General features: G+C 39.1%; 1 protein-coding gene across 4 annotated transcripts in view; it reads left to right on the top strand.

Moving 5' to 3' along the window:
* EIF2AK3 (eukaryotic translation initiation factor 2 alpha kinase 3) overlaps window positions 1-13,038 on the top strand; it is an 83,864-nt gene that overhangs the window by 48,306 nt on the left and 22,520 nt on the right. For all 4 annotated transcript variants that reach the window (XM_071208954.1, XM_058279055.2, XM_058279056.2 and 1 more), the window contains 6 exons: window positions 846-986; window positions 2,300-2,422; window positions 3,750-3,970; window positions 5,602-5,714; window positions 9,065-9,187; window positions 11,864-12,013. In XM_071208954.1, the coding sequence (XP_071065055.1) occupies window positions 846-986; window positions 2,300-2,422; window positions 3,750-3,970; window positions 5,602-5,714; window positions 9,065-9,187; window positions 11,864-12,013 (871 nt within the window). The remainder of the gene's footprint in view (window positions 1-845; window positions 987-2,299; window positions 2,423-3,749; window positions 3,971-5,601; window positions 5,715-9,064; window positions 9,188-11,863; window positions 12,014-13,038) is intronic.

The following is a 13,038-nucleotide window of genomic DNA, read 5'->3' as shown; positions in this document are numbered from 1 at the left end:
GTGCCTGGTGGTGGTAGTAGTAGTTTCAATTTCTAAATACACTCTCTTAGGTTACCCTTAAGATTTATACTTTGATTTCCATTTGCCCAGTTCTGAAACTTTTAATTATTGTAGCACCTTGTTTTTCCCTGAGGCCTATGTTAGAAAGGCTTAAAAATGTTCTCATTTCCTAGCATGATTTAAAATTACTGTCTATATCCTCAAAGTCCAGAACTTTCTATTTTTGGGTTTGTATCTATATCAACTTGCTCCACTGCCCCTTAAAGATTAGGTTTATTTCTTTCTATGCATCTATACAAGGGATCTGAAAAAATGAGAACAAAATTCTGGTGTGCTTCTGGGCATTTGGAGATGTTCAGTGTGAAAATATGAAAACTCTTGAATCTAATCATTTGAACTAGTCCTGGTGACCAAATACTCATAAAATTCTTTAATCTTTGTCAATGTGCTCCCCACACCTCAGTCTTAATGAAATATAAGAATTTAAAAGATTAACATGTCATACAGATTTAACTGAATTGTTAGCAGTATCTCTGGAATTGTAGTGCTTTAAGGAGAAAGTTATTTCATCTAAGCTACTAATGCCATAAGAGGACAATGGCTTCCTACCTTTGAATTTCTATTGAGAGAGTTTTCCTGTAATTACCAAAAATGTGCTGCTATTCCATGAGTAACACTGTATAGGTCTGAGTGTGTCAGGCATGATTGTCTTTGAAAAGAGCTGTGTAGCCCATAGAAATAAATGAATCCAATTTTATTAAATTAAAATGAATGTTTTTTGATAAAAATCATTGGCACTTGATAAGGGATGCTAAACATATTTGACAATGTTCTGGTTGATTCAGGAATGTACAGAGGCCAGCTGTATCTGCAGTCATCTGTCAGAATTTCAGAAAAGTTTCCTACAAGTCCCAAGGCCTTGGAATCTGTCAGTAATGAAAATGCAATTATTCCTTTGCCAACAATTAAATGGAAGCCCTTAATTCGTAAGTGAATTATAAAATTTTATAAATATTACTAAAGTGTTCAGAAACTTAATCATGACTATCTTTGCCCTAGTTTTGAGTATTGCAAAGATGGGAATTATTATATACTTTATATTTAATGATAAATGAGAAAGGTATTTCAGATGTTATAATGAATTTTAATTATCATTTAGAGAGTTATTTCTTTGAAGCAACAGTTTCTTCTATAGAAATCAACATTACTGAAATATTTTTCTAACTGAGAAAAACTCTTAAACATTCATTAACCACTTGTATTATTCAGCCAAAGGGATGCTGATGCAAAATATCAGAAATATGTTGGCTTTATAAAGGGTGTTTATTTGGGGTAGAAGCTTACAGTTACCAGGCCATAAAGCATAAGTTATCCCTCACCAAAGTCTGTTGCCACTTGTTGGAGCAAGATAGCTGCCCACATCTGCCAGGGCTCAGGCTTCCTGGGTTCCTCCCTTCCCAGGGCTCATTTCTCTCTGGGCTCAGCTGCTGTGCTCTCTCCACAAGGCCAGCTGCAAACTTTCAGGCAAATATTCCTGTCTCTCTCCCCAGGGCTTCTGCCATATCTAAGGATCTATCTCTTCCTGTGTTCTTCTCCTATGTGTTCACTTCCCAGGCTCCAGCTCTAAACTCCCGACTCTGTCCTTTGCCATGTCTTTTCTCTGTGAGTCCCTACCTACCAAAGGGCGGGGACTCAACGCCCTACTGACTGGCCCAATCAAAGTCTTAATCATAACTTAATCAAATTAAAAGTGACACCTCCAACAGACCAGTTTACAAACATAGTCTAATAACTATTTTTGGAATTCATAAACAAAGCCAAATTGCTACACCACTCCTAAATAACATTTAGCTCTTAACTTATTTATATTCAGAATATTTAGGGAGCCGATGTGGCTTAGTGGTTGAGCACCAACTTCCCACATTTGAAGTCCCAGGTTCAATCTCCAGCCCTAGTACCTCAAAAAAAAATTTTTTTAACATGAAAATTATCTGGCTGTCCCATCATTTTTGAGACATTTAACTTGATTGAATTCAAATAAGTCACCTACTCAGTTATCCTACTGTCCCTTGTATATATTTTTTTTTATTGCACACGTCACATCATATTTTAATTACTTGTTTTAATGACTCATCTTCTCTTCAAGACTGTGGGCATTTCAAAGGCATTAACCTTGGGCCATTTGTTTGGCTTACATGTTTGAACTGAACTGTGGTTGAATATCTATTTATGGAATAAATGAGGCACGTGATTTTTCATTGAAGTCATAACAGTTAGGATTTTACCATTTTTCTTTTAGACTCTCCTTCCAGAACTCCTGTCTTGGTTGGATCTGATGAATTTGACAAATGTCTTAGTAATGATAAGTTTTCTCACGAAGAATACAGTAATGGCGCTCTTTCAATCTTGCAGTATCCATATGGTAAGTGTGATTACTCCTAGGTTGAAGATACTGGGTCTTAAATTTTAATTTATTTAATTTGTTAATTTAAAATTAATTAATAGAATTCATTTGAAGGATAGTTGATTGGAGTGTAGAAAATAAAACACCTTGACCGGCAATGTCATGCCTGGTGGCTAAGAGTGCAAGTTCTAAAGCAAGATTGCCAACATTCGCATCCCACTTTCACCACATGCTAGGTTGGCTACACCTAATTTCTCTGTGTCTTTTTTCCTTCATTGGTAAAAGGAGGATATTAATCATAATATCTACTTACTGGGTTGTGATGAGGTTTAAATGAGATAATAACACATAAAGCCTTAATTAGCAATATGTTTGCTACATAGTAAATGTTCAATAAACATAACTTATTATTCTCATTTAATTATCTTTCTAGATAATAGTCTATATAATACCCACCTATATAATAAAGAAAATAAGTGTTTCCTTAGAACAATGTGAAAATGCTCTAAAATGAGGTTTTAAAACTTTTGTCCTCTGACAGTAGAAATTAGTGCAAAAGTCAAGAGTAGGTGAAATTTGATATGAAAATATATTCCTGTGTAATAAGCAGCAAATTTTTAAAGTTAGAATAAATTCAGATGTTAAGGTCTTCAAATCTTCAAATCTGTATTAGAAAAACCCATCCACTTCTTATCAGTTACTATAGATGCTAGCCCTGGGAAATTATTGTATGATTCCCATGCTTAGAAAACTGAAGGCAACCTTTATCTGATGGTGATCAAAAGACAAGGTAAGAGAGAATTGTGTGATCTGCCCAAGTAATGCAAAATAGAAGGCAAAAAGGATTGCTACTTTCTAAGACAAATTTATTATTTTGACAGCCTGCAATAAGCCAGAGAGTCTGAAGGAGACATCCTCCTTTTGGCCTGTTATGACTGATTAATTGTAAAATTTGGTATTTTTACCACGTGAAAGGAAGACTTAAAATAACTTGAGGGATAATTGAGTATTGTCTAATTCTTTTTTGTATTTAAAGAACTGAATTATTAATGAGGTAATGAATGGGGTGATTCATAAGTATTTTCCTAGTCCCATTATTCAATATAAAGAAAACTTAAAATGTCTGTGGAATAAAGGAAAATGTTTTTGTCTAGTACAGAAGAAAAAGTGAGGCAAATGAGGCAGGCTATTTGAAATATATTAGGGAAGAGAGATGAGAGATGAAACTTAATTTAAAAAGGAATTAACATAAATCATAGGGAAAAAGACAATTTTTAACAATTAAAGATGGGTCTGTTTTGATTTATCTTTAAAAAAAAAAACTTTCTAATGTTTGTTTTTTAAGATAATGGTTATTATCTACCATACTACAAGAGGGAAAGGAGCAAACGGAACACACAAATTACAGTCAGGTTCCTCGACAACCCAAATTACAACAAGAATATCCGCAAAAAGGATCCTGTTCTCCTCTTACACTGGTGGAAAGAAATAGTTGGAACTATTCTGTTTTGTATCATAGCAACAACTTTTATTGTGCGCAGACTTTTCCATCCTCTTCCTCACAGAGTAAGACATATTTTAGATTCTAATTTATTTCAATATGCAAAGAAAACATATTTTGTGGGGATGTACTTATAAATGTATTCAAGTTTTATTGCAAAATGCTTGTTGCCTGTACTCTTGTCTCTACTTTCTCACCTCCCCTTCATTCCTTAACCCCTTGCAATCTGGGTTCTATCCCTACTGTGCCATGAAGCCTCCTGTCAAAATTTTCCATTATCTTCTTTTTGTTAAATTTAGGGGATGTCTCTCAGCCCTTATCTAACTGGACCTTCTAGCTCTTTGACCTTTTTCACCTGACTTCCTTGACCTTGCAGTCTGCCGACTTCCTTCTTTGGCTTGCTTTGGTTGCCTTTCTCCTAGCTCCAGATCCATTAGTTCCCAAACCCACCTTCCTTTTAGGTTTTATCAGGGTACCTCAGATGAGACTTCTCTCTCAGACTCTACTCGTTTTCACCCCTATTCACATCCCAACCGGTTAATCTGGTATTTTTCTCTATCAAAGAAATGTACTGCCGCCCTCAGTTGCCGAAGCCAAAAATCATTCTTCTCTTCCTCTCTTACCAGTCACCAAATTCCGTCAAATTCTTCCTCCTAAATATCTTCAAATGTGTCTACTCCTCTATGTCCCAACTTCCCTTTCCCTGTTACAAATACCAGCCAACATCTCCTGAATACCTGAGGCGTGGTTTCCATGCTTCCGGTCCTCGCCCCGTCTCCAGTCCATTCTCTACACCCTCCGTCTCTACATATCTTCCGTGGCTTTAAAACCTCTAACGGGTGACTCCACATTGCTCTTAGGACAGTCCAGCCTTCTTCTTACAACACACAAGGTTCTGAATGCTCTGTACCCTGCCTGCTCATTACGCATCTCTCACCGCTGCCCTAAACTTTTTCTCTCCTTCCCCTGGGCTCCCTGTGCTGAACTCTTTCAGTGCCCCCAGTGTTTCGTGCCCTCTCTGAGCCTGTGTTATGTCCTAGAACACCCTGTGCTCTTCTTACAGTGTCCTCACTAGGTAATTCCTGAGTCCTCCTCTCTTCCTGCCGTTGGCTGGATGTCCTTGAGGACAAGGACCGGCTCTTCCTGCTTCACCCCGTCCACCCAGCCCCTCACGTGGTGCCTGGCACGCAGGGCTTAGTGAGGACGTGCTGGAAGAGTCAGTGGCTGAGCAGATGAACCACAGTGCTCCCCGGGGCCGTGCCTGTGGTTAATGCCCTCTGTAAAACCTTCTAGGAGATACTGGTACATAGACGTTGTGGGTGAGAAGCCATGTGCAGTGTCCTCTTCTCACCACTTTTTAAGCATCCACTTAGATTGTTGGGAAAGAAAGAACTCGGGTCTTGCCTGAAAGTTTGCACTCATACTCACATACGTGTGGTCTTTCACTTTACACCTAGTTAGATACTATACTGTATATATAATATATGTACATTATAAAGAAACAAAATCCCCTCAGACTAGAGGGAGGGCAATGGGAAGATAAACCTTTTTCATTAATATAATAAAAGGAAATGCTGTATTGTGTGTTTTTATAAATGTTAATTATTATTCATTGTTATTTTATAACTGAAGATTGTTAGGTAATTCGTTCAGCTTTGGACTGGTGGTGACATTTTTTTTCCCCTCACTTTATCAGCAAAGGAAGGAATCTGAAACTCAGTGTCAAACTGAAAATAAATATGACTCTGTAAGTGGTGAAACCAATGATAGTAGCTGGAATGACATAAAAAATTCTGGATATATATCACGGTAAGGGTCTTATAAAATATATGTGTGTGTTATAGCTTCTGGTAGCAACCATTTGATAAATCAAAGAAATGATCTCTAAACTAAGATCTTGTTTAACTCTCTAAAAATATTTATAAAGATATAGATAAATGAATATCTAGGTAAATAAAGCATAGGCTTAGCCTCCAGTAACTTAAACTTATTCTAAGTCTTATCATAAGAGGGATAGAAATAGAGTTTTATGGGAATTTAGAATTTCAACCACCAAATTAAGTTCTTATTCAGTTAATTTAATTATTGAGGGCCTCCCATGTAAGGATTTGTCTTTAATAATACCAAATAATTATTGTGTTTATTACAGTGTGATAATAAGCCTTCATTTGTTACTTCTCAGTTATTTTTTTAAAAGATTTATTTTTTTTTTATTTCTCCCTGTGCCCCATTCCCCCCATTGTCTGCTCTCTGCATCCATTCGCCGTGTGTTCTTCTGTGTCTGCTTGTATTCTCATTAGGCGGCTCCGGGAACGCATCCTGGGACCTTCCGGAGTGGGAGAGAGGCGATTACTCTCTTGCGCCACCGCATCTCCCTTTTCTGCTACATGTTATTTTCTCTCTGTGCCTCTTGGTACGTCATCTTGCTGCGCCAGCTCTCCGCATCAGCCGGCACTTCTGCGCAGGGCAGCTTCCCACGCTAGGCAACATTCCCACGCAGGGCTGCACTGCCGCGTGGGGCCGCACTTCTGTGCTAGGCTGGCACTCTGCGTGGGCCACTCGCCCTCACCAGGAGCTCCTGGGCATCGAACCCTGGACCTCCTATATGGTAGATGGGAGCCCACTTGGTTGACCCACATCCATTTCCCACTCCTCAGTTATTGATTTCATCTTTTATTCTGCCTGAAAAAAAAGTAAAAAAATAGATAACTTTTAAAAGCAGAAGCGGGAGATGGGTCACCCCAAAAGCAGGCAGTTCAAATAATTTGCAAGTGAGATAAAAGTAGAGAAGTTGTTGCAGCCTGTCAGTGCACAGTAGCTCCTTCGATGCTTTGTGGCACGGGAAATGGTGCGTGGCTCATTTTTCATATTTCCTCCTTTGTTTTGATGTCGTACTTAACACTTTCATGATGTGACAGGGGAAGATATGTAAACTTATTTTTTAATATCTAGAGTAATGGTTTATGGTAGAAATGATTAAAGATAACTGAAATATATTTTAGTTTCCATGTATTTAATTATCTAAACTGCATTCATACTGTATTCTCAGAAATTGAGTGTTTGCTGTATTCAGTTTGTTTCAGCTACCAGATTCCCGAGGCAGAATTTACTAGGTGACCAACAAATAGTAAGGGCAACTTTAGTACACTTGTGAATAGCGGTGCTGACTGATAAGTCAGTGGCAACACTGCAGGCAAAGAAGATAAGGGGGAGCGAGGGACCCAGATGGTGCCGCAGGGTCGACTGCAAGGGAAGCCATTCCTTGGTCATTCAGCATTTATTCTGAACAGCTGAGTGCTTTGGGGAAAATTGAAAGACTGAGCCTGTCCCAGAAGAGCTCCCACCTATGGGGTAGATAATATTGGGTAAAACATAAACCTAAGAAAAAAAATGATGAACCAAATGACTAAGTCAGGTTGTGATCTAGGAGAGCATCATAGATAAGGTTACATTTGCATTGAGCCTTAAATCATGAGTTAGTAAGAATTAGACTACACATAGGGACAAAGGGAGAAGTGGGGTATAGTGATTAAGATGAAGAGAATTAGTACAGTGTACTCCAAAATTGAATTAGACTTAAATCAATTTTCCTTTAACTTTATTCAACATGAAGAGGTTGCCTGATTTTTTTTTTTAAGTAAAGGAGCTCTATAAGAATAATACTATCTATTACTTATTGAGTACTTACTGTGTCCTAGGTATTAAGAGCTCTGGATTCTATCATGAGTGTAAATGCCAGCTTTGTCATTTATCAGCCAGGACCTTAGACTTAGATATGATACTTACATTTAAAGGGACTGTAATTATTATTCAAGCTGTTACTCTTTTCAGAAGATGCATCTGTTTTCATTTGGGTGTTTTCTTTAATTTAGGAAGATAATTCAGTGGACCCTCCAGGATTGGGACATTAACTTCATGGGTTTTTGCAGTTGGGAGATGGATTTGTACTGAAGTGCCTTGACAAGCGATTTTTAGGGACAGAGATGATTACTCTTCATTCTTTGTGAAGGTGATTAGCCTGTGGAGAGTTGGGATCTATTGCATCTCCTCTTCAGTCTTTAACTCCATGTTCTAACCAGCTGAGCCAACTACTTCTAAATTAATATGAGTGTGCAAATCATAAAGTAATAAATACAGTCTTATAAAGAACACCTAAGATAATCTAGTTCATTTCCACCTATTCATTCACTTATTCACTTATGCATTTACTCAGCAGACATTTGTTAGACCTTCTATTTGCTAGATAGTGCCTGCCTGGGCTCTAGACATACAAAAAGAAACGAATGCTTTCTTGCATTCCAGGCCCCCATGTGGGGGAGAGTGAGCTGTGTACAGATAGCTGCGGAATACTGAGAGTAAGTATAAACAGAGTACTGTGTGCAGAGTGCTATGGGGACTGTATGACGGGGTCTAGGATGGCTTCACACGGGTGGTGACATGAGCAGAAGGAAGGAGGAAGGGGGTTTCATCACACACATTTACATTCCAGTCAAGTGAAGAGCAGAAGCAGAAGCCCCACAGCTGTGAGAGCATGGTGGAGATTGGCTGAAATCTACCTGGGGAAGCTGAACTAAGGGGAGAGCTAGGCCACAACAAGGAGGTCCATCTGCCAGTGACAGGTGCAGTTTAGTTTCCGTCTGAACACCTTTGGTGACGAGCGAACTGCCTCATGAGGCAGCCCAGCTCTGGTTCCTAGAAAGACTTCTGACTAAAAAGTACTTAAATACAACAGAATCTGCTCAAATTGTTTCAGAACGTTTGTAGGCAATGACATAAAACAATTTTCTAATTTAGAGTATAAACTGGGAGAGAAGATAAAAGGTTAGAGAATTAAAAATATATTTTGGGAGATGTTGGAAAGTATTGGATAGGACAGATCAGTAGTACTATTGCCAAAAAAGTAATTCCCAAGTAAACAGAAGCCTTTAAAAAAAATTTTGTACATTTTTGAATGGCAAAAAATTAGAATATCTTTCTTTCATTTAACAAGCAGAAGATCAAGAATGCTATTAGTGGAATTTAAATGATATTCTTTATTAAAATAAGTTCTGTGAGACTAATTGAGTTTATATATTTTATTATCATAAAATTTTATTATTACCTTACAGCTATTTAAACTATTGCAAACTCTTTAAATTTACCTTTTTTTTTTTTTAAAGATACCTAACAGATTTTGAACCAATTCAATGCATGGGTCGTGGTGGATTTGGAGTTGTCTTTGAAGCTAGAAACAAAGTAGATGACTGCAATTACGCTATCAAAAGGATCCGTCTCCCCAATAGGTAATGAATGTTACTCTTAGTAAATTGGGAATTAGGATTATGTGATCTTATAAGCAAAATGTCCTTTTTGCTTGAAGCTAATCCATTTTTAATCATCTCCATTTATTGAAAACCTATCCTGTGTAGAGTCTACAGAAATCATAATTTCTGACCTTTAGAATCTTATGGTTCTTTTTTTTTTAAGATTTATTTATTTCTCTCCCCTCCCCCCTGGTTGTCTGCTCTCTGTGTCCATTTGCTATGTGTTCTTCTGTGACCGCTTCTATCCTTATGAGCAGCACCAGGAATCTGTGTCTCTTTTTGTTGCGTCATCTTGCTGTGTCTGCTCTCCGTGTGGGCGGCACCATTCCTGGGCAGGTTGCACTTTCTTTCGCGCTGGGCGGCTCTCCTTACGGGGCGCACCCTTGCTCGTGGGGCTCCCCTACGCAGGGGACACCCCTGCGTGGCACGGCACTCCTTGTTTGCGTGGGCCAGCTCTACACTGCAGACCTCCCATGGGGTAGGCAGATGCCCTATCTGTTGGGCCAAGTCCATTTCCCAGAATCTTAAGGTTCTAAGTGCTGGCAATTATCTAAACGTTGTGATCTATTTAGATTACTTAGCATCTACTTTAAAAATATGTGCTTATTTTTTATTCTTCATAAGTTCTGAGTAGTGTAACATGTATAGTAACTATAGCCTTTAATAAATAGCACCATCTAAAAATAATCTATATTTATTGTGGATAATAAGGAAAAGTATTGACAGGACCCATTTGTGGTTCCTCTCCAGTAATAAGCACTATTAACATTTTAATGTATTACCTTTTGTTTTTTTTTCCTGGCATAAATTTGCCTAATTGTAGCACAGTTATGAATTCTGTATAGTTTTGTATGTTGCTGCCTTTATTGCATCCTCAGCATTTTTCATTTAAAATATATTTAAAAGTATTTTATGTTTGGATTATAGCCCAAAATATATATGTACCGTATTTTGTCTGCTCTCTATTGTTAAACATTTCACTAATTCATTGCAACTAAAAGTAATTTTGACCACTCTGCTTCCTTAGTATAGATTCCTAGAGTGAAATGACAGTCTGAGAACAGTGACAATTACGATGATGGACTTTTGGTAGTACCTTCCTTTCCATTAGGTAGAAGCTCTTACTGGTTCTTGATTAAGTGTGTACTAATTGCTGTGCTCTTCTTCTAACTGGTAGTTAAATGTTTTATCCAACAGGTAAGGACAAAGGCATGTGATGGCTTGGGCCTATGGGACTAATTCTTTTCTTTTGGTTTATAACTTTTGAGTAGTTTAAACATTCATGTGTGGAAGGCACCACATAGGATATGAAAATTAAACAAGGCTCCTGCCCTGCAGAAGCCTATACTACCGGGGGTTTTGCACATACTCTCAAGCAATTATAATGCAAGGAAGATTGTGAACCATGTCTTATTTTAATAAATAGCTGTTCAGGAAGAAGAGCCGATGCAGCCGAAAGGCAGCCAAGGAAGTAAAGCTGTATTTATGGAGCAGATGACATTTGTGCTGGACATTCAAGAGTAGCCAAACCCTCGGTAGACTGACAATTAGGGAGGGTTGGCCAGGAACGTGCAGTGGTCTGAGTAGGTGCACTCAGCAGATACTCTGATGGGTGTGGAGTGAGCGGAGCAAAGTGTGAGAGTGGGGGAATATGGAGGAGAGAACAGAAGGCAGGGGAGGGTGGAGGACAGGGGAGGAGGAAGGACGGGGGAGGGGAGAGGATGGGGAAGGGCAGGGGAGGGCAGACGACGGGGGAGGGCAGAGAGCTGGGGAGGGCGAGGGCAGGGGAGGGGAGAGGACGGGGGAGGGCGGAGGACAGAAGACAGGTAGCTGAAGATGGGCAGCACCTGAAATGTAAAGCAGAGGAGGTTAGATTTTATTCTGCAGGCCTTTCCGTGTCTGAGCAGAACGGCATGGTCACGTCAGCAGGGGGTCAGATGGGAAAGGAATGGTGTAAGGACATGAGAAGGGGGAGCTGATAGGATTTGTGGAGACCAGAGAAGTTAGAGAATTCAAAAGTGTACCAGGATTCTTAGCCTGGGAGAGTGGGTGACATTAACAACAGCAAAGCGCAGAGGCAAAGATTGGAGGAGGAAGCTTATGGTGGGATCCTAGAAATGTGTGGTTTGATCTGCCAGGAAAGCTGTCTAAGCAGGCGAAGCCAGGAGTTTCTCTAGTTGAACTTCATTGCCTGTGTTGTTCAGTAGCTGGGACTTGCTATCATTAACCAAGCAAGCTGCCAGCAAACGAGCACGATCCTACAAGGTTTTTGAATTGTAATACGTACCCTCTTGCGGTAGTTGTTCTCACCCTCCTGAGCTTGGGATGCTGAGCTCTCTTTTCTGAATATCTCACTTATCCTCTTCCTCCCCCTACTGAGTCTGTAGCAATTCATTTTTAGTCAGCCAGGGAAGCTTTATTTGAATGAGCCATTAGATGTGCTTGTAAAATTGATTTCCAGAAGGAAAAAATAAAAATGTTAAAATACACACGTTTTTAAAAATACTGGACTTCCCAAAATTATGCCACTAAACCATATTCATCTATTTCTAATTTTGGGTTCAAGAGGGAGAATTTTAATGTTTTCTGTTTTCACTATGGTTACTTCTGCAAATATGAAGAAACTTCAGTGTCTTCTTTTTTTCTCAATTTCAGGGAACTGGCTCGGGAGAAGGTAATGCGAGAAGTTAAAGCTTTAGCCAAGCTTGAACACCCAGGAATTGTCAGGTATTTCAATGCCTGGCTGGAAGCACCGCCAGAGAAGTGGCAGGAGAAGATGGATGAAATTTGGTTGAAAGATGAAAGGTAACTTTGTTAGACAAAGATATAAATACTAATATTTTTCTTTTAAGCTAGTGTTTTCCTTATGCAAAAAAATATTTCTATAACTTTAGGGATCTTTTTTTTAAGAAAATGAACAAACAGGTGTTCTCTTTTTTTTATTTTTGGTGTGTCTCTTGGCCACACGGGGCCTGTGCCTCTCCGTGCCATGTGGGGGCCTGTGCAGTGACGCAGGTCTGGGGTGCCTTTTTCTTTTTTTATACCAGGATCAAACTAGGTCCTCCTTAAGGTAAACAGGAGCTCAAGTGCTGAGCCACAGCCTCTTCCCCTCTGTCGTGTTTTGAAAAGTTCTCCAGCCACTTGTAGAATGAAAAGTTGACTTAGATTTTGAGAATGTGAATTTTTAAAATTATTATATATTCGTAGATAGGGCTTTATGAATTATAATTCACTGAGTAATTTATAGTGGTTTTTCTCAATAATGAGGTATTGTCTCATATTGAGACATAAGGTCTGCTTTTATTTGTCTCCATTCTTTTGGGGAAATTTTAGTTTCTCTCTTAGCAGTTAACAATTTATAACTCCTTTAAGTAGTTTTAGACTGTTTGCGATTAAAAATATGCGAACTTAGTTAAGTTGAAAGCATTTCCCCTATTAAATATGATTGCTGCAATAAGGAAGGCCCTTTTTAAAAATACCAAATGAGAACCACGAGGAAGCCAGCTGAAACAGACTATTTACCAAACAGTTGGAGAAAACCCGCCTAGCAGCCCCTCTCGCAGGGCAGGGTCCTGTGAGGTGCCTTGTTACAGTGACGCGTGCTAAGTCACAGCCAGTGGCCGGGCCAGGGATGCTCCAAGGGGAGCGCCCCTTGTCTCTGGGCCCATCAGTTTCTCCCTAATTTTGGCAGGGGCTCCAGGACCACAGCTGCTGAGGAGTCCTTTCCCTGGTGTTTTTGCAGTGCTTTGTGTTTTGCAAACAAGACCATGGCTTTTAGCATGACAGTCCTAGATAACTCTCTCAAGTATAAAATTAACTCTGCAAATTTA

Source organism: Dasypus novemcinctus, chromosome 17, assembly GCF_030445035.2.
Source record: "Dasypus novemcinctus isolate mDasNov1 chromosome 17, mDasNov1.1.hap2, whole genome shotgun sequence".
In the NCBI taxonomy this organism is placed as follows: domain Eukaryota; kingdom Metazoa; phylum Chordata; class Mammalia; order Cingulata; family Dasypodidae; genus Dasypus; species Dasypus novemcinctus.
Note: the sequence above shows the minus strand (reverse complement) of the source record. Positions and strands in the feature narration are given on the sequence as shown.